Source organism: Sceloporus occidentalis, unplaced genomic scaffold (assembly GCF_023333645.1).
Source record: "Sceloporus occidentalis isolate IW3139 unplaced genomic scaffold, rSceOcc1.0.p SCAF_84, whole genome shotgun sequence".
Lineage (NCBI taxonomy): Eukaryota > Metazoa > Chordata > Lepidosauria > Squamata > Phrynosomatidae > Sceloporus > Sceloporus occidentalis.
This window is the reverse complement of record NW_028317064.1, coordinates 1,223,063-1,247,730: the sequence shown is the minus strand read 5'-3', so window position 1 is coordinate 1,247,730 and position 24,668 is coordinate 1,223,063. Positions and strand designations below refer to the sequence as shown.

The 24,668-nt window shown below is 45.1% G+C and overlaps 1 protein-coding gene across 1 annotated transcript; it reads right to left on the bottom strand.

The window, feature by feature from the left end:
- Nucleotides 1-8,158: 8,158 nt before the first annotated feature.
- On the bottom strand, nt 8,159-16,306 carry LOC149285095 (spermine oxidase-like). The gene is made up of 6 exons (XM_089495785.1): nt 16,096-16,306; nt 15,134-15,360; nt 14,236-14,409; nt 12,877-13,573; nt 9,295-9,455; nt 8,159-8,296 (listed from the first exon to the last, which is right to left on the bottom strand). Exons 1-6 carry the CDS (start codon nt 16,304-16,306, stop codon nt 8,159-8,161), a joined length of 1,608 nt encoding a protein of 535 aa, XP_089351911.1.
- Nucleotides 16,307-24,668: the final 8,362 nt, after the last annotated feature.

Here is a 24,668-nt window from a genome sequence, read left to right as displayed (position 1 = left end):
CACAGAGGAGGCAGGACTGGAGCAGAGAATAGCCCCTCCCACAAGTAAGCAGCAGGGCTCTTGTGATCCTGGCTGCCGATCTCACGGGGCTGCACCTCGAAGTCCCGCAGGCCGCATTTGGCCCGCGGGCCGCATGTTGGACGCCCCTGTACTAGAGGCATCATCTTTACTAAATGCCAGAACTCTATACCTTTATTAAAGAATAAATAACATTGGGGTTGACGTGAAAATCAATAAGAACTAGCACAGATAGGGCGTAATTGCGTCTCGTATTGTACACGCCAAACCACAGATGGCCTAATAGCGATAGGTTTACAAGCAATCGCTTTAATATGCCTATTATAACAGAAAATATAGCTTGTGAAATTGTAAATGCAAGTCATAAAGCGAGCAACGTATTTGCGGCTCGATGAAAGCTTCTGGCGGGTGTAAAATTAAAAGGCATCTGTTTATTTACCGAAGACACTCGTTAATATAATTATCAGACTCAGTGAACATGTTCATGAAAGAAAACACTGTTTCAGCCTAGTTAACAACTTGGGTTTGAAGCTCTCGGATTTTGAACCGAGTAATTCATTAAACCCCCCCAATCATTTTCTTCAACTATGAGTTAGTGAATCACTGGCTGAAATAAGTAGCCATGATGGATAGGTAGGCTTGTGGCTTGCTGTGGGCTTGAAGTCTCAGGAACTGAGCTGTGGTAGGGTTCAGTCCTAAGGCTGAAGCTGATGTGGATCCAGGCTTCTTCATTTTGTTTTACCTTTTTTGTGAAACAGAAGGTGATTCATCCGAGACTGAGCTCAGAAAAGATAATAGGCAACCTTTGCATCAAGCTAAATATTATTAAATATTATTACATTAATAAATATGATTAATAAAATATGATTAATAAATTTTTTTTATCCTCTATGGTTTTTTATACCTGGTATCTGCCTCTCACCTTTGACTAATCTGTCATCAGCTGTACGCAGTCCATGTATATGCAAGACGGGACACCATGAAAATGTAAAGGGGCGCCTCTACTATTATTATTAATTATTTTTGGGTTTAACAGAATTGGTGATTTTAGGTGAGTTCTAATCTTGTTTTATCTACATGGATAGTGTTTAAAACACAAATAAATAATGTAAAAATTTATATTTTTTTGTAAATAGAAGGTAATTTCTAATAGTCTTCTGTATCTGTTCTGGACCAGGGAGCAATAAGCGAATTGATGACGTAAAAGAGATATCAAGTAGATTTGATCTAAATACTGGAACGATATATGGTTGTCAAAACTCAAAAAAAGGATTATAATGATTGAAACATACAAGGATACTGAGTCCTTGGTAGTAACTAAAAAATAGACGTTGATCGCTGGCTTGGATGGCATTGTAAGTCCATGGACAGCTCCAATCACCATGGCCTTTGACGTGTGCAACATTTGAAGCACAAATGATACGCCATAAATAATGGACTTGCCCTCCTCCGTTAGAAAGTCTTATAGCCTATGAATAATGTATGTTATTATAAATGGTACTGAGTGGGAGTGGATGCTTATTTTAAATTAGCATTAGAGGGGAAATGGCCAGCTGCAATATCCAGTTCACCCAACAAGCATTCACCAGAATGCAGAGAAAACCCACAAACGTAGCACAGAAGCCATCTGGTCGGGTGCAAACGTTCCCTTAAATCCCTACTCTACACCCCATAACTGTATATTTTCCGTTTCAGTTCCGGACTGTGTTTGTGGGCTGGATTATGTTCATATGCTGATAGAGATACTTTCCTTGGTATAACTGTACAAGCGAACTAAAATCTGTGACTCTCCAGCGTGGCCACACACCATCCGCCGAGCTGCTTTGTCCTGTTTGCCAGCCGAATAAGTCAAACTTTTTTGTTCAAACTACCCAAAAAGCATCTGCTATCGGTCCCATGTCTTTAAACCGGAGCACGCTGGGGGGCAGCAGCCATCCCTTCCCTGAACCCCTGCCGGTGGTAAAAACTCTGCTGCTAGCGATACCGATTTCAGGCCACTACTAATGGCAGTGAAGGGGATATAATATTCTGTCCATTTCACGCTAACACTATCAGCGATGACCACTCTGAGAACACCTTTTATGTTTAGCATTCTATAGAGAAATATTGTAGAAGAAAGAAACTATATACCGTATTGGCTCGAATATAGGCCGCACTTTTTCCCCCCACTTTAAGTCCCCGGGCGCCGGACAGCGGGGTTAGGATACAGATCCGCCGCAGCGGTGCAGGGGTCCTGCATCCTACTCCCCGATACGCTCAGACAGCCTCCCCTGCCAGCACTTTCCACGGGGGGGGGGGGGGGGTGCCGGCACGGGAGGTTGTCTAAGCGCATCGTGCGGACGGTCACCGGCTGCGGAGGTTGTTTACCCGCATGGCCGCAGCCGGTGACCGTCCGCACGATGCGTTTTACCTCTGCCTCCAAGACTTACCAGAGCAGACTCCCGGGTGTCTTGCGGGGCCAGTGGGGGACATCTACGCAATACCCGTATACAACTTCCGGTGCCGGCACATCCGCTGAGTGCCGGCACCGGAAGTTGTATATGCGTATTGCGTAGATGTCCCCCGCCGGCCCCGCAAGACACCCGGGAGTCTCCTCTGGTAAGTCGGGGGGGGGGGGGGGGCAGAGTGGCAGCATATCTCGGGGGGGGAGGGGGAGGAGGAGGACAGTGGCAGCATATCTCGAGGGGGGAGGAGGACAGTGGCAGCATATCTCGAGGGGGGAGGAGGAAAGTGGCAGCATATCTCGGGGAGGGGGGGACAGTGGCAGCATATCTCGGGGGAGGACAGTAGCAGCATATCTCGGGGGGGGACAGTGGCAGCATATCTCGGGGGGGGACAGTGGCAGCATATCTCGGGGGGGGAGGAGAGTGGCAGCATATCTCGGGGGGGGACAGAGTGGCAGCATGTTTTTTTGGTGCTTTTTTAAAGAAAAAAACTTTTTCTTTAAAAAAGCACCAAACTTTTAGGGTGCAGCCTATATACGGGGTCGGCCTATATCCGAGCCAATACGGTAATACGCCACGATGTTTATATGCCTGCACTAACTGTACATTCCACTAGATGGCAGAATGGACCATCTTTAAAAAAAATACATAGAAATAAAATGTGACGACCCATTCTGCCCGTTTCTCTCGCTGTAAAGACTCAAACCTTAATCAGTCATTGGTTTCGTCTTAGATAGCCATGTGCCTATCCCTTGCATTCCTAAATCCCCTTACAGTAGTCGCCTCTACCACCTCTGCTGAGTGGCTGTTCTATCACCCTCTCGGTAAAACTTCCTAATGTTGCATCGAAGCCTTTGAACCTCTAGTTTTAGTCTTCATGTAAAACCCTATAACTACATATGAAAAAAGGTAGTGTATTTATTAAAAAACAACTCTATAAATAGAAAAGATACATAGATTATCAACCAATTGATACAGGAGATGCATTGCTTGTTAACCAACTAATGCCCAACACTGGAGCTAAAACACCTTAAGCGTCCTATGAAACAACTGCAGAATTTTAAGTAAAAAAAAGAACATTATGTGTCTCTTAAAAGCTATTCATTTCTGAATGTGATTTTTTTTTTGTCCTCAATTAATGTTATTTTCTATATGATTTGCAAGGTTTTAATCTGATTTCATTTCTCGACACACAATGCTTGCCGTCGGTCAGATTAACAACCGATACCAAATGCTGTCTGAAGTATCAGATGTAGTTTTCGTTAAAAGTCTTGGTACCCGGCCAGCGTGTAGGAGACCCAAATGTTCAAGGCTTTGGCAAACGTAAAACATAAAAAGAAAGGTTTCGGATTTCTTCAGGCCTGATATTTCAGACAGGAGACGGCATTTCATTTTTGGCAGGCAGAGAAAAATTATGGTGTTTCAGAAGAGAAAAACTCTCGTAGAGAAGATGACCAGAAGCTATCAGAAGCTGAGAAACTTTGGTTGGTACTTAAATGCACGGGATTTTTTTTTGGTTGTGTAAGAGAGAAGCTGGTAGTGGAGCGGGTGTGTGAATGAGTGAGTGAATGAGCGAGTGAGTGAAAAATCTGAGCAATTTAGGAAAAATATGAACTATACCCTGTTTGCCTGTCCATGTTTGACCTGGAGTCTCCGGCTGAAGAACTGCTTCTCCTGGGTCTCCGGGTCACTCCCCCCCCCCATGCAGGAGATGCAGTGTTTGTAACACCCTCTGACTGACTATGCTCCGCCCATTTCCGGCCCACTCCCCACTCACTTAGGGCTGTCAAGGGCAAGCCCTGCCCCTACTTGTGATTGACAATTATACCTTCATGAAGCCAATCCCCCTGCCAAGGGAGAGCCACCAGTAGCCTAGCTTGGGAAGATATGGTAGCTAATAAAGTGTATACCTCCGGGGCAAAATATTATATTAAATGGGCAGCCATGTCTTTCCCACAAACTGGTGTTTTACTAAGAAACGCTATTTGTTTGTTCACCTGTCTGTTGGCTGCCGCCCGGCATCTGTGGCTTCTGGAATTAATCTGTGGCTTGGCGGGTAACTTTTTGAATGTTAACATGTCGTGGTGTGACTTGCAGGGCTCGCGCTGTGTTTACATTTGGCACGGCGCGTCTGTTGTTCTGAATCTAGGGCTCTTGTGACCCATGCGCTAGAGAAATGAACAAATTAAAATAAGTTAATGGTAAACTCTGATACAGTGGAGGGGATGGGAGGAAATAATGTATTGCTAGATCTATAAGAACTAACATATTAACTGACGCAAGGCAAAAAGCCCATCGCTCTCCCCTGAACAATAATAATAATTTTTATTTTTTTTTTTAAATTACATTGGACCTCTATCTCCCAAGGTGGAGCCGTTAATTGGCCCCTGACCGTCTGACACTTGGCAAAAAGCCTACCCCTCTCCCCTGCACATAATAATAATAATAATTATTATTATTATTAATAATTGTTTTTTAAAATCGAACAGATCCCCTTGGCCCCCTATCAACTAATGTGGAGCTGTTAGTTGCACCCCTCTCTCTTTATCCCATCCTTGCGTGGTGGGGGAAGAGAGGGGGGTTTAGTGGTGAGTAATTTAATCAAATTGAGGGGGGTTTAGTATCCAATAATAGATTATATATAGATAGATGAAGATGGATTATAGAGAGAGAGGGGGGGTGGATGATAGAGATAGATAGATAGATAGATAGATAGATAGATAGATAGATAGATAGATAGAAGATAGATAGATAATAGATAGATAGATAGATAGATGATAGATAGATAATAGATAGATAATAGATAGATAGATAAATAGATAGATAATAGATAGATAGATAGATAGATAGATAGATAGATAGATAGATAGATAGATCATTGTATATACAATAGATTCTCTGTAGCCTCAAGAGAAAAGGAAAGAATAAAACACGGTAGGTGGGATGAAGAACGGGTGAATGAAATATATGGGGGGTGGTCTGGGGCTCTCCAAAAAAATTCTGTATTTCCAGAGCTAGTAGGTTAACACGCAATGATTTTCTTTTTCATCTAATTGCTTTCTTTTTGCCAAACTGTACAGATCACAGACGTTCCGGTACAATGTCTGCTTCCGTCACCGAACAAAATACGGAGCGCAAAGCTTTTGTCTAATAATAAATCACCATTTTCCCTCAGGAGGAAGCAGTATCAAAAAAAAGAGCTTTTATTAACATCAGTCAGTTTTTACGGACTCCGAGTTCCTGCGATCTTTTTCAGGCTTCAAAAGTTTTTTGGTTTTTTTTTTTCTATCAGTTGATCTGAGGCTTTTTATTTTAGCCGGGAGTTCGCCCCATTAGCGATAATCTGAAATTATGGCTCTTCCTGTCTTTTTCTCACTTATGAAATATCACGAGTAGAGAGGGGCGAAAAAGATTCACCCAAATCCAAAAACGCGTTTCCCCGACGCTAAGCTTCCGTCGATGTCGTATGTAAATCCCACAGGAAAATGCACGATAAAAATCTAATTAATGAATAACTTCCTAAAAGTAAACCTCTCCTCACCGGCCGGGCCACAGTCTCACCCGCACTCACCCTAACACCACGGCTACCATTGGATATATACTCAACTCTCCTATAGTCACCGATGAACGGATTGTAAGTACCCAATCTTTCTATATCCGATAACAGCCTCTAATACGCATTAAATAAAAATACCCCCTCAATTTATTTTGAAAAGAGGGAAATCTTATCCTAAACTTGTGCTTATATCCTACTTGAACCCAAGTTTAACCTGTAGTTTCTATTTAAACTTGCTTTTTCTATACGGTCCATGGATGTTCTGATGTCATTTCTGAATTTTTGGGTACCGGAAATAAAAAAAACTCAGCCAACAATATAATGGTCATGGATTTAGAACTCATCAAATATGGGTATGATTTTTAGCCTCTGTAAAACCATAGTCTGCAGATTAAAGATTGTGATTGGCTGGAATTTTAAAGGCTTGGAGTATTTCGATAATGTCAAAAAATGTATTTTTTATGGATTTATCTAAAACACAAGTCTTTGCACACAAGAGGTTTGGTAGGAGACTACATGATGTGATTTATCTTCAAAAACTTCCTGTGAAACTCGGTTATATTGGTGGAGATCAAGATGTCTTCATTCTTTTTTGGCAGGATTGTTTCTAATGCTGGATTTAGTTCCAAAAGCAGAGTTGGTGGAACAGAACCTTTAATAAATTCTTTAGTGAAAACAGCCTTATACCATAAACAATATGTAAAGTTCTACAAGTTCTTCAAACCTTAGACGGTGCGTTGTCAGAGAGCATGGGATTTCCCCAAGACAACTTGGACATTATGGCTTTGCTCCAAAACATCTCTGATGGAACCTTACAGACAGAAGCCAGGGGCTAAGTACCTGCACTTAGCCCCTTAAGGACAACGGGTTGTCCTTAAACCCATTCATGACGTACATGTACGGCAATTTGTCTTGAAGGGGGTTAATGGTGCAGATATTATCAAGGCATAAAGAAAAAAACGTTTAGAATTAGTTACAAAATCACAAAATTCTCCATTGGGCTACTTATTCTAGTTACTTTTAACCCTTGGCCTTAATGAGCTAGATAAAGAAAAAAAGCTAACGGGATGAGCTTACGGGAACTGATTTCTAACAGCCAAAGATTCCCATAAACAGAACCACCCCATGTGACACTCATCCGGAAGTCTCTTCCTACCATTAAAAAATAATATTTATTAGCATTGATTTAGGTTCATGGGGGCGGGGGGGGGGGGGGAATTTGTGCGATTCTGGGGCTACCGCATGGCTATCCCTGGACTTAGGTAAAGTTCTCGGGAAAGCAGCCACTGAAGAGGGGACCAAAGAGAGACCATTGGCCTCCAGGTCCAAGGACCTCCACTCCCAGTCTTTAATGCTCTTACCCCCCCTGAGCTCCTCCAGCAGTCCTTGGTCTGAAAAGGTCCGAGTTGTACCTTGGTCATACCTCCGACTCACGCAGGTTCACGGTGAGAAATTGTTCTACATTCTAATTAATGAGCATCAGGAAGACCCCTTAGCAGGTCTCGTCAATGCGCCAATATCATTCTGGGGTCTCCAGAACGGCCCCCGATACTCTAGGCGACGTCTGACCAGAGATCTGTAAAGCGGCAGAAGACCTTCCATCTTCTTCCTACGGATGCCACTCGCTCTACAACCCAGCACCCTAAAGAAATATTACTGCCGATTGGACCATTCCATTGGTTGCCGTGGTGATAAGGCTTTAAAAAATGTTTTTTTATTTTACATAAACCCCGATGTTTCGGCTCTTGCATTAAAATATATACTTAAGAAACATACGATCTTCTGGCCTGAAATGCATTATTGATTTATTTGCTTTTTTTGTATTTATTATAGAAGGCACTTACAATACAGAAAAAAATTTAAAATAAAAATAGGCACTGGGTGTGCAAACTGTAAATAACACGAAACGGTAATTAAACAGAAGAGCACCCTTTCCTGTTAACAATACAGTACATGAATTTGCTACAGACGCCTCGTTTTTAAAACGGTTAGGATTCGCTTAAAAAGATAAAAATCGGCTCTACTTCCAAGATTAGAAATAAGAAAAAAAAAAAGAAAAAAAAAAAAAAAGGACCCACGGAGGTTTTAACACACGACGGTATTAGGAATCACGAGTAGTGGTTCTCATAGAGTTAAATTTTTAATTGGTGCATCGTAAAAGATCTTGGTACATGTCGACAAGGTGAGCCGCTTCTCTCTGGCCCGAGAGCAGAGCACCGTGAGTTGTGGAATAATACTTTCTGTGAGTGGCCTCTCCAGAAAACATCACCTGCATCGGCTATAGGAGAGAAAAGGCAGAAAGAAGAAGGAATCAATGTTACAGTCATAAGTTGATCTTTTAACCCATTCTTTACCCTACGGACGTACAGGTGCGGCCTCAGGTGTGCCAAGATCACTTTTAGTACGTCCTGCGTTTTTTCCCCCAGCAGAGACCTCTCCCTGCCCCGATTGCGCAATCAGACATTCTCTTCCAGTAGACATCACTGATGACAACCACCGCAAGCTCAATAGAGGACAGGATATACCCAGCAGGGTCTATCAGGATCTCGGTCTGCTCCCCCTACTGGCTGATTGCTTGCACTGCGATCAGAAATTCAATTCTATGGATCAGCACAGGAAAGTTTGGAGGAAAGAGCGAGAAGCAATGTTTCTACCTCTTCCACCAAAGAGTAAAAAAAAAAAAAAAAAAAAAGAAGATGTATAGTTTGTATGTGTACATCACAGAGAAAGGGGATTAAACCTACACATGGTAAAAATGGTGCCGAAAAGCACCATTAAGGGTGGGGTTAATTCTACTCCCCGCCCCTGAATGCTTAATTATGTGAAAGCAACGCCTGTCGGTCCATGTTTTTGCATTAAGTTATTTAAAGGGACACTCCCCTTATCAAAAGGACCTCAATGAATGCACGTTAAAGTTATATGCATTAAGGGGGCTGTCCAGAATGTTTCATATTTTGTGCTACTAGAGATTATTTTTACTTAGCCAGGCAAATCACCCTGTTAAAAGCAGAGAGGGGCTTAGGGGCGTAAAAAGCATTTTAAAGCAGAAGACACATAAAATCAAGACACGAGGGGGTGTTGTGATTTGGTACATGGCCGGACTAAACGTTTGGTCACCGCACCAATTCCTGCCTTATCCTTACATTACACTCCTCCGAAGTCATGATGCCAGAGGAGCCGAAATCATCATTCACCCCCCCCCATCTCCCAAATGATCAAAAGAAAGAAAAAAAAAATGAAAAAAAAAATAGGAGACGGAGAAGCACGGATACTTACAACAGTTTTTGAGCTCTCTGTATAAGGCAACGGCTTCCCCAGCGTCTCGACATCAACTCCAGTGGAGCCAACCTGGGTATAAGAATAGGATCCAAGGATGTACGGATTACTGCCCCACGAGGACCTCAGAATGCGCCGGGGCTTTGGAATGTTCGGATTCCCTGCAGGAAAGAGAACGAGATCAATGAGCAAACACCGAGCAGCTCCAGCTCAACCAAGCCACGCCACTCACGATCGGGTCCATCTCGGGGCGAAACGCGTTCGGTGAACGCTGGAGTTTCTCGGGGTCCTGTTTTATGTTCGTTTGCTGCATATATGAAGACAATAAAAGGTAGTTTTTTTTTTTTTAACTGCACAGGTTGGAGTCCAGCCTTATCGGGAAATAAATATTTAGATGATTGCATATAGGAAGCTCACTTGGGCAGGCTGGGAACCCCCCCCCCCCAATGGAAACCCTGAACTGCAGTTGCAACGCCTGCGGGTTTTCAGGTTTTTGCTGTTGAACTCAGGTAAGCCGAGGACTACAATTTGTGAATGTTGGCTTAAAATTTTATTTTTATACACCTTTGGGGTGACTTAGAAATGTGATGGTTTTTTGTAAGAAAATCCAGCACAGACGGGGTTAATGTTGTAAATGACTATGGTAGCTGGAAATGGCTGGTTTGTAATGGAATTTATTCATAGGCATACAGAGGCCCTCTATCACTCCTGTGTTCCAATGGCCCTTTATCACTCCCATCACTCCTGTGCTCCAATGGCCCTTTATCACTCCCATCACACCTGTGTTCCAATGGCTATTTATCACTCCCATCACACCTGTGTTCCAATGGCCCTTTATCACTCCCAACACACCTGTGTTCCAATGGCTATTTATCACTCCCATCACACCTGTGTTCCAATGGCCCTTTATCACTCCCAACACACCTGTGTTCCAATGGCCCTTTATCACTCCCATCACTCCTGTGCTCCAATGGCCCTTTATCATTCCCATCACTCCTGTGCTCCAATGGCCCTTTATCACTCCCATCACTCCTGTGCTCCAATGGCCCTTTATCACTCCCATCACTCCTGTGCTCCAATGGCCCTTTATCACTCCCATCACTCCTGTGCTCCAATGGCCCTTTATCACTCCTATCACTCCTGTGCTCCAATGGCACGTTGTGTTCGCTGATCCGTTAGAAAACCCTTTTGCACCAGAAATGTCCTTTTCCTATGAAAACAGCTCAGCGACCCCAAACTTTATAGGTTCCCCTTTCAGATGACCGGTGAGGAATGTTTAATTCCCCATTTTTGTTCTGCTTCCTGTTTTAATAAGTGTATAACATAGTAAGTATTTGATCACTCGTTTTTTAAGATTACATTTAGGATAAACGTCTTAATAGTTAAGATTATTTTACATCAGATTAATGTTTAATGGAAAAACATTGACAGAAATTGACTTTTCTGCTTCAGTTTCCACCATTTCTAAAGGGATGCTCGTCATACTGCCGTCATACTGCCGTCATACTGTTTAGCGCACATGATAAGCAGTGCGGTCCACTTTATATCCGCATATGTTTGCCCCTTTCCTATGCTCCCTGCCCACGATATACCCATCGCCAGTCAGCTCCGGCGCTAGCGCTGCTCATCTTGATTTTAATGGGAGCGCTCTCCTGCCAATGGATTGGCTACTTAGATCAGCCAGTCAACGGCGAAGGTGGGAAGCTGCAGAAGCAGGGCTGCAACTTCATACTTAAGGACTGACAGAGGGTCATGGTTACTCACAGAGTACTTTACATACGCATTCCTTTTCTAATGTACGTGCCAGAGACATTAAACTGTCCCTTTAATCAGGTCTATAATCACGCGCAAGATGCTCTTTAAACCAAATCTTAACCCATATACCCAGGAAGGCCAACCGAGGTTGAAACGTTGGCTAACTTTTTTTTTTTTTTAGTGCGTATAGTTTGTCATTTTATTACTATGTACTCCCCCTCCCCCCCCCCCCCCCGCCGGACAGACCGGAATAGTACAACAAATATTTACACCCCAACGTATTGTAGGCCCATGTATAAATTAGTAACGATCTGTTTGATAAGAAGCTCGTTAAAAGTACCGGCAGTAATTCTGCTGAATGCCAGTCATTTTATTCGCTGTACTTCTGTTCCCGTGTATAGCCGAAGGTCAGCGCAGGAGACGCGTGTAAACATCCAGGCAGACATATTGTATTACACAACCGGTTCTCACAGGAGTACATAAAAAAAATTTACAGTTCTAAAAAAACTAATAAATAGCAAGCAAATAACAATGTTACTGCTTTCAGAAATTCCTGGTTAACAACACAAATAAATTAAAATAATTTGGGTTTTTTCCCCCAAAAATTCTTCTAGCCATGGGCAAGCAAGGTATACGTTGGCGACAAACAAATATTTTAGAAACATATTGTGAAAATATTTTAGTGGTTTGATGGCGGGTAAAGAGGTACTTAGAAATTCATATAATCCCCCTCCCCAGGTACAGTATATACCATGCCAGAAGCCTAAACCGCACATGCACAGTACACACACACACGCACATCAGCACATCAGCCACGCACACACCCTACTCCCCCTTTACACCAAACACATCGTGCAGCAACTTTATTACAAACACATAAAAGTCACAAGGCTCTTCCTTCCTATTTATTAATATACCGTCTACGCTTACGGCATCTCAGAGGAACTTTTGATGTACCCTGAGGGCAAAATAAATCTAAACTAGTTTTATGACTAGAGATGTAAGTAGCTGAGGAGCTGGGGATCGGGGGAAAGAAGTACATGCATGTGGGGATTTTGCGATTCGGGGGGGGGCATTTAAAGGGACCATTTGGCTTTCATATACATTAACAGACCATCAACGGATGGAGCGTCCCATTAACATACGGCGACACGCAAAGCGACCATCCGTCCTGTAATACGGCGCCATCAACGCAGCACGACACACTTCGGCTGTTTGAGTTATAAATGGAAATCCTTTGAAACGCATCGAGACATTTAGTTTAAGTGCCGTAATTGCAGCTTCCTAGAGGACTAAAGAGCGAGGAGAAAAAAAAAAAAAAAAAAAAAAAGTGTGCTGATTTGGCTTCATCATCAGACCAAAAGAAAAAAATTCTTACGACTAAAAAGCACCGCGGCGTCTTAAAAGCTCAAAAACCAGCCCAGACTTCAAAGTAAAAGAGGAATAAAAAAAAGACTTTGCTGTAAAAATGAATTTTAAATATAAAAATCATTATTTTTTCTTTCTTTCTTGAGTTTAAAAGGGAAAATTGTCACTTAAGGGATTACACGTTCCCTTCGGAAAGGATGAATAAGTGACGCTCTGCAGCTGCCCCGCTTCTTCCACGCTCAGCCCATTTTTGATTGGCAGGAAAGTGCTCCCATTTACATCAACGGGGCACTTTTCATGCACGGTGGTCTGTACAGACCCCCACCTGCAGAGAACCAATCACCGGCATGGGAAAAAAAAAGCTGTGGGGGAGGGGCAAATGCATATGGTGGATTCTGCAGAACCCCCCCCCCCCCCATGTTAAAGGTACACAATAGTAATTCTGCGAAAGGAACAAACCTGTAAATTTTCTGAGCAGCTCGGTGCAGGTTTCGGCGACGGTTTCATCGTCGCATTTCTCCATGATGAGCGCCTCCTCCCCGCATATCCATCCGCTGAGCACGTGGCCATATCGCTCCGGGGGGTAAAGGACATCGAAGCTGCAGATCTTCTTGAACCACATCTCCTCCGCATACGTCAGACTGCCGCTCTCGGCTTCATCTTCCCAGACGAACTGGATGCTGTTGCACTCGGGGCTCCAGAAAGGCTCCTCGAATTCAAGGAAGATCTTGTCCGTGGTGCTGATCCCCAGCTTCTCGATGGCCGTCACTTTGTCTTCCGGGAGGCCGGGACGAAACAGGGTCTCGTGGTGTTTTTTCAGGACACCCAGGGAGACGGTTACAATGACGTGGTCAGCGGGGATGAACTCGTAGTCTTCACACTCCACAAAGACGGGGTAACCCTTGTCCTCGACTTGGTCGTTATTGTGGTCGGCTACTCGTTCGACCTGCTTGCGTATGGACCTGTTCCAGTGGATGCACTTCACGGGTTTGCGCAGCTGGAACACCGACGGCGGGATGGAGGCGGCAAGGATTTCCACGATCTTAATGAAGCCGCACGGAATGACGTGATGCGCACCCGGAATTTCCGTCCATTCGCCAAACTCGCTGAGCGAGACATCGTCCATGCTGTGCGAGCTGCTCTCACAGCTTTCCACCTGGAAGACAATCCACAGGTACCGATTACAACCAAAAACGGCCAGGTTTCCCCCAAGATTCCTAAGATTTATGATGACAGATCAAGAAAAGTAAACAATCGTTTTCAAGAATCCCAACAAACCTCATCGTTTGCGTCTGCAGCACCTAGAAGCTAATTACCTAGCAGCCCCTAGAACGAGGTCAGACTAAGCGGTGCATGCGCCATTCTACTACAAAAGAACTAAAAACGCGTCCCCCTTAAGATATGGCTGGAATGCACAGAAACTCTTGGCAGGACAAATTCAAATGTAAAATAAATTAATACACATTAAATAGAATAAATAAAACTAATAGAAAAAAGTGCGAAGATTCTATAAGTTAAAAAAAAAAAAAAAAAAATAAAAAAAAAAAAGCCAAAATTAATAAAAATTAAATCATTATGCAGGACGTACATGCGAGTTACAATATCAAACATGCAAATTAATAAGCATCTCTCTGAATTTGTCCTGTTGGAATGGAAAATTATCATGCTCTTTAAAAAGTATTTTTTTTTTTAATATATATATTTATTGTTTTATATACCGCCATCAAATTCTATAATATATATATATATATATATATATATATATATATATATATATTATATACACACACACGTGTAATGAGCAGCAGTGTTCCTCACCTTTAAATATTGCTGGATCATGGCCAGTTTCAGCCTTTTTGTGGCCTCCGAATCATCGAGATCGTCTTTGATCCGCTTTCGGACCACATCCCGCGTGAACACGCCGACGCTGTTTTGACTCTCGGCGTTGACTGGCTTCCCGTTTTGAAAAAACTCTTGAGTCAGGTTATAGACCTGGAATTAAGAGGAACCCGACGTTACTCCATATATTAGTACATCCAAAAAGAAATAATATTTCTTATTTTTTAGAGTAGATGCTATGAGATCTGGACAAATTAAATATTTTTTTTTTTTTTTTTTTTAAATAGAATTTCAAGCATGTTTAAATGGAAATCAATTTGTAAGATTGGCTGGAGAAAAGATTCTTTACTTTAACAACAAAAAAATTAAATAAGGGGCGAGAAGACCAAGAGGTAGAGAAATATAAATACATTTATTGATGTGTAAAAGCTGAAAAAGTGGGTTAAACGGTAAATTATTATTTAAACCTAACAATAGCTTGTGGCTTTTGCTTGTATCGGACTAGAAAGTCTAATTTGGGGAAGATGAGGTCAATGGCAAGAGGTGAAAAAGTTAGCACTAAATTTCCTACCCAGAAGTTCTCCCTACTCTCCCCCCCCCCCACACTGTTACAATGGCGGCCCGTGCCAATCAACTACCAATAGATTCCATTAATTCTCTACAATGGCTCCTTAAGAGAATCGATATAGGTCATAATTGGAACGTCTTAATTTTTTTTTAATAATAATAAATAATTTTTTTTTATAATTTTAAATAAAAGCTATAATGAGCCAGACCAGTGTGATATTAATGCACATGAATGCACATTCATTCGCAAAACAAGGCATTTGTCCGTATGGACGTAGTCAAGGTGGGGTGGCACTTTCAACGAACGCACCTCGTTATATACATCACTGAATTCTTCAACCAGGTCCTTAGGGATCCTCTGACCACTGTTTGTGAGGTAGTGAGCCACTCCATTCTTGGAGTATAGACTGATGCGACCAACACTTCTCTCTCCATCTGTGGTTTCTTCAAGTAAGCCATTGTCTTCTGCTAGATGGTAGATTGGATTGCCATTTGAGCCATGGATCCAAGTAGCACCCAGTTCAAAAGTGGCGTGGTCTGAAAGACAGAGAGAATGGAACATTAAAAACTAAAATAAAAGGAAAGGAGGAGAGATGAGAATGGGAAAAAGAGGAAAGAGAGAGAGAGATGAGAACGGGAAAAAGAGGAAAGAGAGAGAGAGAGATGAGAACGGGAAAAAGAGGAGCGAGGAAAGAGATGAGAAAGGGAAAAAAGAGGAGAGAGAGACGAGAAACGGATAAAGAGGAGAGAGATGACAAAGGGAAAAAGAGGGGAGAGAAATGGGGGTAAGAGTCAAGGAAAAATAGAGGGGAAAAAAGGAGCAAGAGAGAGGGAAAACTGGGGGGGGGGGGGTAAGAGCCTAAGAGAGCCAACCGAAGTTGAAAGAGGAGGGTTTTTTGATTGAGGAATAAAAAAAAAAGAATCAGAAAACGTCAAGTCAAAGGACATCCATCAATCAAGGCTTCCAGGTGGGGTAGAAGTTTGGAATGTTGTAAACCGACGCAGGAAATTACCCCCATCTAGGAACCCCATCACACCGCGGATACATTTGCTGTGACAAACCTTTCCAAACGTTGGCCTCATGAGGTGTCGGGTCAAGACAGGGGTTATTTTTATAGCACCAACCAGGGGTCACCTTGGGTCATGCATGGGGGAGGGGGCGGTTCTAGGAACAGTTTTGTCTGTTCTACACGGCGTGTGGTCCATAGCTGCGGATCGCACACAGAGCCTGCGGAGAGGAGCGCCCCGATCAGAGGGACCTCCTCTTCTCACCTAGTTTTATACTTTGCACTCGGCCTCCGACGCGGTCAGATGCCTCGAGGAGAGTAACATCCGTGAATCCTCTATCGAGGAGGGTTTTCGCAGCAGACAGGCCCGCGAGACCGGCGCCGATAACCACTATTCGAGGCTGCTGTCGATTTCTCCGTAGGCCGCTACTAAGAGGATCATCAGTGCTGTCTGAAGATATTTCACAACTTTGCATGCCGTCCAAACTCTCTTTTTAGTTGACCTGGTAATAAATAAATAAATAAATAAATGCTGCTTTCCAAGAATTCATAAAAAGAAAGGGGAGGGAAAAAAAAAAAAAAAAAAATAAAAGTACAGAAGCAGTCGCCCTGCAGCGTCCGTCGGTGTAATCTGAGAGCGCCGGTTACATTCTTTCCAGAGTAGGATTTTTTCAGGGGTTTGGAAGTTGGGACGAGGGGGTGTTTGCTGTACAAAAAAAAGTCATATTTAACATTTCTCATTAGAAAAGGGGTCGACGTCTGTGAGCAGAGGCGATTCCCATGGAAACATGGTCCGCTGGGGGGTCTTAAGACCCCAGAACATATACTGCATGGGGGGGGGGGTGATGCTACACTCCATAGTTTGTGAAAAGAACTGAAATGTATCAGAACCACTTAGATTACAATTTTGACTGAAAATAGTGATTTTTTTATTTCCAACACACGTTATCCCGTTCCTTTTATTTATTTAGAGAGCATCCTTTTATACAGACACATTTAACAGTTTGCCCTTAACAGAGCCTCCACTAGCCATACGCGGCTGCTCCGACACCCTCCGGGGCACAGGGGATCCTGGTCACAAACCCAGCGGGCCGGACGCTCCTTCTGTATTCAAGAGATCGGCAAAATCTCACATAGAAAAGAAGAAAACTTGTATAATAACACATAAGACCAAGCAGACACACAAATATACTTACACACACACACAAATATACACACACACACAAATATACACATACACATACTTACACACACACACACAAATATACACATACACACAAATATACACATACACACACACACAAATATATACTTACAGACACAAATATACACATACACATACTTACACACACAAATATACACATACACATACTTACACACACACAAATATACACATACCTACACACACACACACAAATACACATACTTACACAAATATACACATACTTACACAAATATACACATACTTACACACACACATACACATACTTACACACACACACAAATATACACATACACATACTTACACACACACACAAATATACACATACACATACTTACACACACACACACATAAACACATACTTACACACACTAATTATCAAAACTACATCTAACTTTTATATTCTTTCCACCCCTGCGATATTAAAATATAAATTGGTTTAATTAACATAACGACCCCATAACGAATCCAAATCAGGGTACTTCGGTTCAAAAACGTTCCGGATCCTGGTAGCCATTCCCCGAGGTCTTTTGGGGTCCGACTGACGCTTATTGGCCCAAAGGGGTAACCGTGGCGGAAATCGGCAGATTTTTTTTAATTAAATGGGGCACCTACCAAAAATCTGTGAATAGCTGAAGCTCTTTCCGCTCGCTGCTTTTGCACACGAGCGACTTCTATTCACTAACAATCCCCCCTTTAATCAATCTCACGCTTCTTTGTCTCCTATTGGCCGGCGGTGTTCTAACTCAGAACGCAGGCAGCCTGGCACCAACTCCTATCACACACCGCCAGAAACACAGAATCCAGGATAGCCATATGCCTATCTGTGACAGGGCCAGGCTAGCTGGCTCATGTGTCATATGAAGTTTAGCCGGGTCACGGAGCGCTTTTGTGTCCGGTTCTGTATACTGTGACCCGGTAATATATTATATTGTGTTTATTGTGTAACCGGCCCAGAGACTGATGTGGCTTCAGCTCCAGCCTTCAAAGAGACGATCCTATAATCTGGCTGGGGCTCTTAATCAGCCAACACAGCCCTGTCTGCCCAGACGGCACCCGCACTACAGGGGGGATAACACAGGTGGGGGAACCCATTGTATTCTGTAATCCCCTCACCTGATACATCCCCTGTATACTGATGGGATTTGTGATGGGATGTGAGTGATGGGATTGGGGGTTGGGTTCGGTACACATTGCATTGAGATTGTATAAAGTTCTGTGTGTTTGTAATAAAGAGAGTTCTTCTTGGTTTGCTACGAATGGTGGTCTGGATGATCCGTGGATAGCTGAGTGCGATCCGTATGAGGGACTGACTGGTGATTCCTCAGCCCTCAAACAGGGGGACCCAGCCTTGGGTACGGTGACCCTGTAACACTATCCCATGCATGTTTAAATTCCCTCACTGTATTACCCTCTACCACTTCCACTGGGAGACTGTTCCATACATCTACCACCCTCTCAGTAAAGTAAAACCTTCTTACGTCACATCTCAGCCTCAGACCCTTTCGTTTCTGGCTCTTGTTCCAACGCTTCTCCAGGAACGCCGAGTAGAATGGCAGCGTCTTATTTACCCTTTAGCGGCTTCTAGGATTACAGAGCTTGTTGCTTTTTTAGAATTCTCGGCACAATTAAGGCAGAACGAGGAAGCGGATGATTCGGTTTCTTTGGCCGCCTTTTGGCAGACTGGACTCTAGACGGCATCCGAATGCCAGGGGAGAAGGGAGGAGGAAAGAAAGTATATTCGGCTATTAATCAACGCGCAGGGTGTGAGAACAAGGCGTACCCAACGCAGATCTCAACCGAGGAGGAAAAAGCCGGGACAAAAAAAAGGCTACTAGAATCAGCATTTCAAAAGTCTCCCTCAGTTACTGAGACGCAGTCGCACTAATCCCTTTATTTGCTGTCCGGGGTGGATTGCGTGACCTCAGGAGGGAAGGAGCTGTGAAAAGACATCTTCTGCCTCCAGAGCCCGTGGTGCCCCCACTCCCATGATGCTCAGCCAATCTCTTGGCGGTTCAGATTTTGTATATTAAAAGCGCATTGATACGCAGGGATTGATTCGCTGACAGTAAAAAGCGTGGCGTTTAGACACTTATTCCCTAAACCCCCAACCCCCGGACCTGAGATTACCCCGACTCCTACAGTAAAACGAATCGGAGGGTATATGGCCCAATTATACCCCCTCGGCCACCAAAGTATTACTTGGTTATTACACGTGCGATGTATGTGGAAAACCACATCTGTAAGCGTGTGTGTAACTGCGTGCGTGCGTGTGTAACTGCGTGTGTGTGTGTGTGTGTGTGTAACTGCGTGTGTGTGTGTGTATAAGGGTGTGTAGGTGCTCTGTCGCGGCGGTCGGCACAGCGATATACAGTGTGACGGACCCCCATATTTATGCTGCAGATCCGGTGTCCCCGGGATTTGCGGAATTCTTGCTCCGTTGCATAAATAGTTAATATTCGGCAGGAAACGCGGCTTTACTCCGCTGAGCGCTTCCTCCGAGTCTAATAATCGCAGATCGCACGCGTTACTACCCAAAAAGCGGCAGCGAGTCCCAGCACCCAGCGCGCCTACGGACGCCGTCACCCTCCGCCATACACGAAAGGGTTAAACAAAATAAATCGTCCGATTCATCCCCACGACAGGAACGTACAGAGCGAGAACACCAGAGACATCTCCAGAAACGGGTAACGCACGTGAAATCTTCAATGTATATACATACCCTCGCTTACACACACGCATACACGCACGCTCCCTTACATACACACACGTATACACGCACGCTCCCTTACACACACGCACGCTCCCTTACACACACGCATACACGCACGCTCCCTTACATACACACACGTATACACGCACGCTCCCTTACACACACGCACGCTCCCTTACACACACGCATACACGCACGCTCCCTTACATACACACACGTATACACGCACGCTCCCTTACACACACGCACACACACACGCTCCCTTACATACACACACGTATACACGCACGCTCCCTTACACACACGCATGCTCCCTTACACACACGCATACACGCACGCTCCCTTACATACACACGCATACACGCACGCTCCCTTGCATACACGCACGCTCCCTTACACACACGCACGCTCCCTTACACACACGCATACACGCACGCTCCCTTACACACACGCACGCTCCCTTACATACACACGCATACACGCACGCTCCCTTACATACACACGCATACACGCACGCTCCCTTACATACACACGGTAATCTTGGGAATGTTAATCTTTTTATAGGATTCTCCCGGGTCACACACTCTGGATCTCACTCACTCACTCACATTCTACTCTACAGCAACATCTGACCGGATCCGAGTGCTATATCACAGCTGAAATCCCTGCTTGAGTACAGGTGACTTCATTCCCAATACCTACTGGCAAATCGCGGGTTTCATGAGCACCGTTATTAAAAACATTAGCTTTTCAGCCAACAAAATAATTTTTCCAAGGGGCTATGAAAGGGTTACACAGCTCCGGAGACAAAAAGGTTAAAATCTGCAAAGAAACGCGGCATCTACTTAAAAATGTAACTTTATGGGTTTCTATTCCGTTTAATAGTGGTTTGGGGGAGTGTGCGTGCGAGTGTGCGTGTGAGTGTGCGTGTGAGAGCGCGCGTCCAACCATCCAAAATGGAGGACCCAAAGGAAACACCACATACAACAGCAGTTGCTCCCCACTTGGCCTTGGACCAGGACCCGTCGGGGTAACATCAATGACCGAAGGTGAAAGGTCACGCGCGGCACGACACGTTTCTGCATCATCACAGCTTCCTCGGGGGGGTTCTGCCCTTTTCACTATTTTTTTTTCCACTGACAATAAACGCGACGCGAAACTCGAGATAAAAACCAAGGAGAGGAAGGACAGGAGACGCGAGGGTGCGTGAGATTAACCCCCGAGCGACAGACACGTGTACTCAGAGTGAGAGTGTGCGTGTACCTGCCTGCCCCACTCACAGCGTCAAATCGGAGGCAAAACGGCACAAACAACCGCAGGCCGGTTATATTACTGTGTACAGTGCTGGGGGGTTATATTACTGTATACAGCGCTGGGGGTATATTACTGTATACAGCGCTGGGGGGTATATTACTGTATACAGCGCTGGGGGGTATATTACTGTATACAGCGCTGGGGGTTATATTACTGTATACAGTGCTGGGGGGGTTATATTACTGTATACAGCGCTGGGGTTATATTACTGTATACAGCGCTGGGGGTTATATTACTGTATACAGCGCTGGGGGGGTGATATTACTGTATACAGCACTGGGGTTGATATTACTGTATACAGCGCTGGGGTTATATTACTGTATACAGCGCTGGGGTTATATTACTGTATACAGCGCTGGGGTTATATTACTGTATACAGCGCTGGGGGTTATATTACTGTATACAGCGCTGGGGGGTTATATTACTGTATACAGCGCTGGGGGGTTATATTACTGTATACAGCGCTGGGGGGATATATTACTGTATACAGCGCTGGGGGGATATATTACTGTATACAGCGCTGGGGGGGTGATATTACTGTATACAGCGCTGGGGGGGTGATATTACTGTATACAGAGCTGGGGGGTTATATTACTGTATACAGCGCTGGGGGGTTATATTACTGTATACAGCGCTGGGGGGTTATATTACTGTATACAGCGCTGGGGGGTTATATTACTGTATACAGCGCTGGGGGGTTATATTACCGTATACAGCGCTGGGGGGTTATATTACTGTATACAGCGTTGGGGGTTATATTGCTGTATACAGCGCTGGGGGGTTATATAACTGTATACAGCGCCGGGGGGGGTGTATATTATTGTATACAGCGCTCAGGGTTATGCCCCGGGAGGAGAATCTCTCACTGTTGGTGACGTGTTGACATGACAGATGCCCCGCCGTACAGAGTTTACGTCTCTCCACACCCTGCCGCTTCCCGAACCCACGCATGAGCTCAGGCTGCGCATGACACGGCCGGCACTAAATCAATACACGCACGCTACAAGTATGAAGAGATATCGAAGCGTGCCGGCCGGCTCCTCGCCAATCCCTGCTTGAATACAGGTGACTTCTCTCAGAATATCCTTAGCTTCGGACAAGTAGGGGTAGTAGAAGCATTCCCACAGAATCCCAGCCTTGAACTATTACAGGACTACTACTCTCAGCACTCTCATCCACCAACGATCCCCGCAGTAACCTTTCTCCACGAGCGCCCCGAATACCACGGTAACCAATATCCGGCCAGCATATCGCTCCCGGACCACCTGACTGTAATCCCATAACTTCAATAAAGAGCCGATCTCCTAAACAGCGCTGCGCCACTCTTACACTCTCTACGAACGCCAACTCAATTGGAGCAGATTGGGGCAGAAAGCAGAAGGAAAAAAAATGTACATGGATTAGGGGGGCTAACATGTCGATGTGGGGGGCTCATGGGCGCCACTGCTCCTAACCCCATCCTGGGTGTGAGCCACTCCATTTGTAATAGTAGCCGCACCTCATCACTCTCAGCCGACCGCACCAGACAGAAAGCCGATGACGTTAAAGTTCCTCTTTCTTCTAACTTTCCAGAAAGCCGGCGCGGGTGAGCCGAGGACACGCCACTCTCGCCCCGCATGCGCAACTCTGTGTTAACCCTTTCTCTCTCTGCAGACTCAGGGGGGGGGTTTTTTTGTTTGTTTTTTTAAAAAAGTCTTTATTTCTACTAAAAAAAAAAAACAACAAAAAAAAAAAACCCCAAAACCACAGGTGACGCACACAACGTACAGAACATCTGCAGCACCTGGTGTAACACTTTGGGTTATGTTCCCTTTGCATTATTAAAGGGACATGAGTGTACTCTTTGCTGGCGGGGCAGTTAGGGGCAATTAGGGGCATTATCCTGACCACTTAAGGGCAGGTTTTCTTCTGCAAGACAATGTGAGCTCGCCCTGAATAATGGATGACTCAATGGGTGGGGGGGGCTTTCTAGGAATCAGTTGCATTATTTACGTATGCATCATACAGACAATTAAGCTCTGCTTGCGCAAGAAGCTTACGGCATGATGAAGTCACAGAGATAACACCGCAGCTCCTCTGCCAACACCCTGTTTAGTGAATAAGCCCCTCGGGTATTCTAGATATACCACCAATCATAGAATCAATCAATATAAACTTTATAGCTTATTGTCTCCGTGAAATTAACCCTTCCCAGTGCCAACGGGGGGTGTTGGCTATGCATTCGCACCGTGGCCCCCAACTTGCTGGGATCGCACTGAATACCCCGGCAGCGCATGGAGCGAGAACTTTTTACTCAATGCGCATTCCTCAGCGGTGCGGCTCCAAGGGGCTTCAACGATTAAAGATTTAAAGATTTTAATTAACGTGATTTTATTTCTAAAGTTCCAAAACCAGATACAGCAAAAAAACACTACGGGGGGGCAATGTAGAAAACACACCGACAGCAAACATTCACCCCATTCATAAAACTGACGGAAGCACTCCCCCGCCTCATTCATCTCCGGCACCCCCACTCATTCATCTCCGGCGCTCTCCCTCCCCCCCCACTCATTCATCTCCAGCGCTCTCTCCTCTCCCCCACTCATTCATCTCTGGCGCTCTCTCCTCTCCCCCACTCATTCATCTCCGGCGCTCCCCCCCCCACTCATTCATCTCCGGCGCTCTCCCTCCCCTCATTCATCTCCGGCGCTCTCCCTCCCCCCCATTCATCTCCGGCGCTCTCTCCTCTCCCCCACTCATTCATCTCCGGCGCTCTCTCCTCTCCGGCGCTCTCCATCCCCCCCACTCATTCATCTCCGGCGCTCTCCATCCCCCCCACTCATTCATCTCCGGCGCTCTCCATCCCCCCCACTCATTCATCTCCGGCGCTCTCCATCCCCCCCACTCATTCATCTCCGGCGCTCTCCATCCCCCCCACTCATTCATCTCCGGCGCTCTCTCCTCTCCCCCACTCATTCATCTCCGGCGCTGCCCCCCCCCCCACTCATTCGTCTCCGGTGCTCCCCCCCCACTCATTCATCTCCGGCGCCCCCCCCACTCATTCATCTCCGGCGCCCCCCCCCCCACTCATTCATCTCCGGCGCTCCCCCCCCCCACTCCACTCATTCATCTCCGGCACCACACACACACTCATTCATCTCCAGCGCTCCCCCCCCACACACACACACACTCATTCATCTCCGGCGCTCCCTCCCTCACACACTCATTCATCTCTGGCCCCCCCCCCACACACACACACTCATTCATCTCCGCCCCCCCCCCCCACACACACACACTCACTCATCTCCGGCCCTCTCTCTCCTCCCCCCTTCTCATTCATCTCTGGCACTCCCCCCCCCTTTAATTCATCTCCGGCACCCCCCCCTTTAATTCATCTCTGGCACTCCCCCCCCCTCTCATTCATCTACAGCGCTCCCCCTTTATTTATGCCTTGTGTCTCTCTACAGCCCATGCCCTCTAGACCATAACCTACCGGTCTATCTCTACCTAATGCATAGGTTCCTCTTAGTCAAACCCTTTGAATGTAGGGACTGTAAGATGAACTGTGGGAATTGTTGGCACTACATAAATAAAAGAATAATAATAAAAC

What these genes read in the sequence shown, in the direction of transcription:
- LOC149285095 (XM_089495785.1), bottom strand. Translation starts at nt 16,306, where the DNA reads ATGCAAAGTTGTGAAATATCTTCAGACAGCACTGATGATCCTCTTAGT. An exon ending in AGTGCAAAGTATAAAACTAG is followed by an intron (nt 15,361 to 16,095) that starts GTGAGAAGAGGA and finishes TCTGTCTTTCAG; the next exon opens with ACCACGCCACTTTTGAACTG. An exon ending in GCTGCTCAGAAAATTTACAG is followed by an intron (nt 9,456 to 12,876) that starts GTTTGTTCCTTT and finishes TCTTTCCTGCAG; the next exon opens with GGAATCCGAACATTCCAAAG.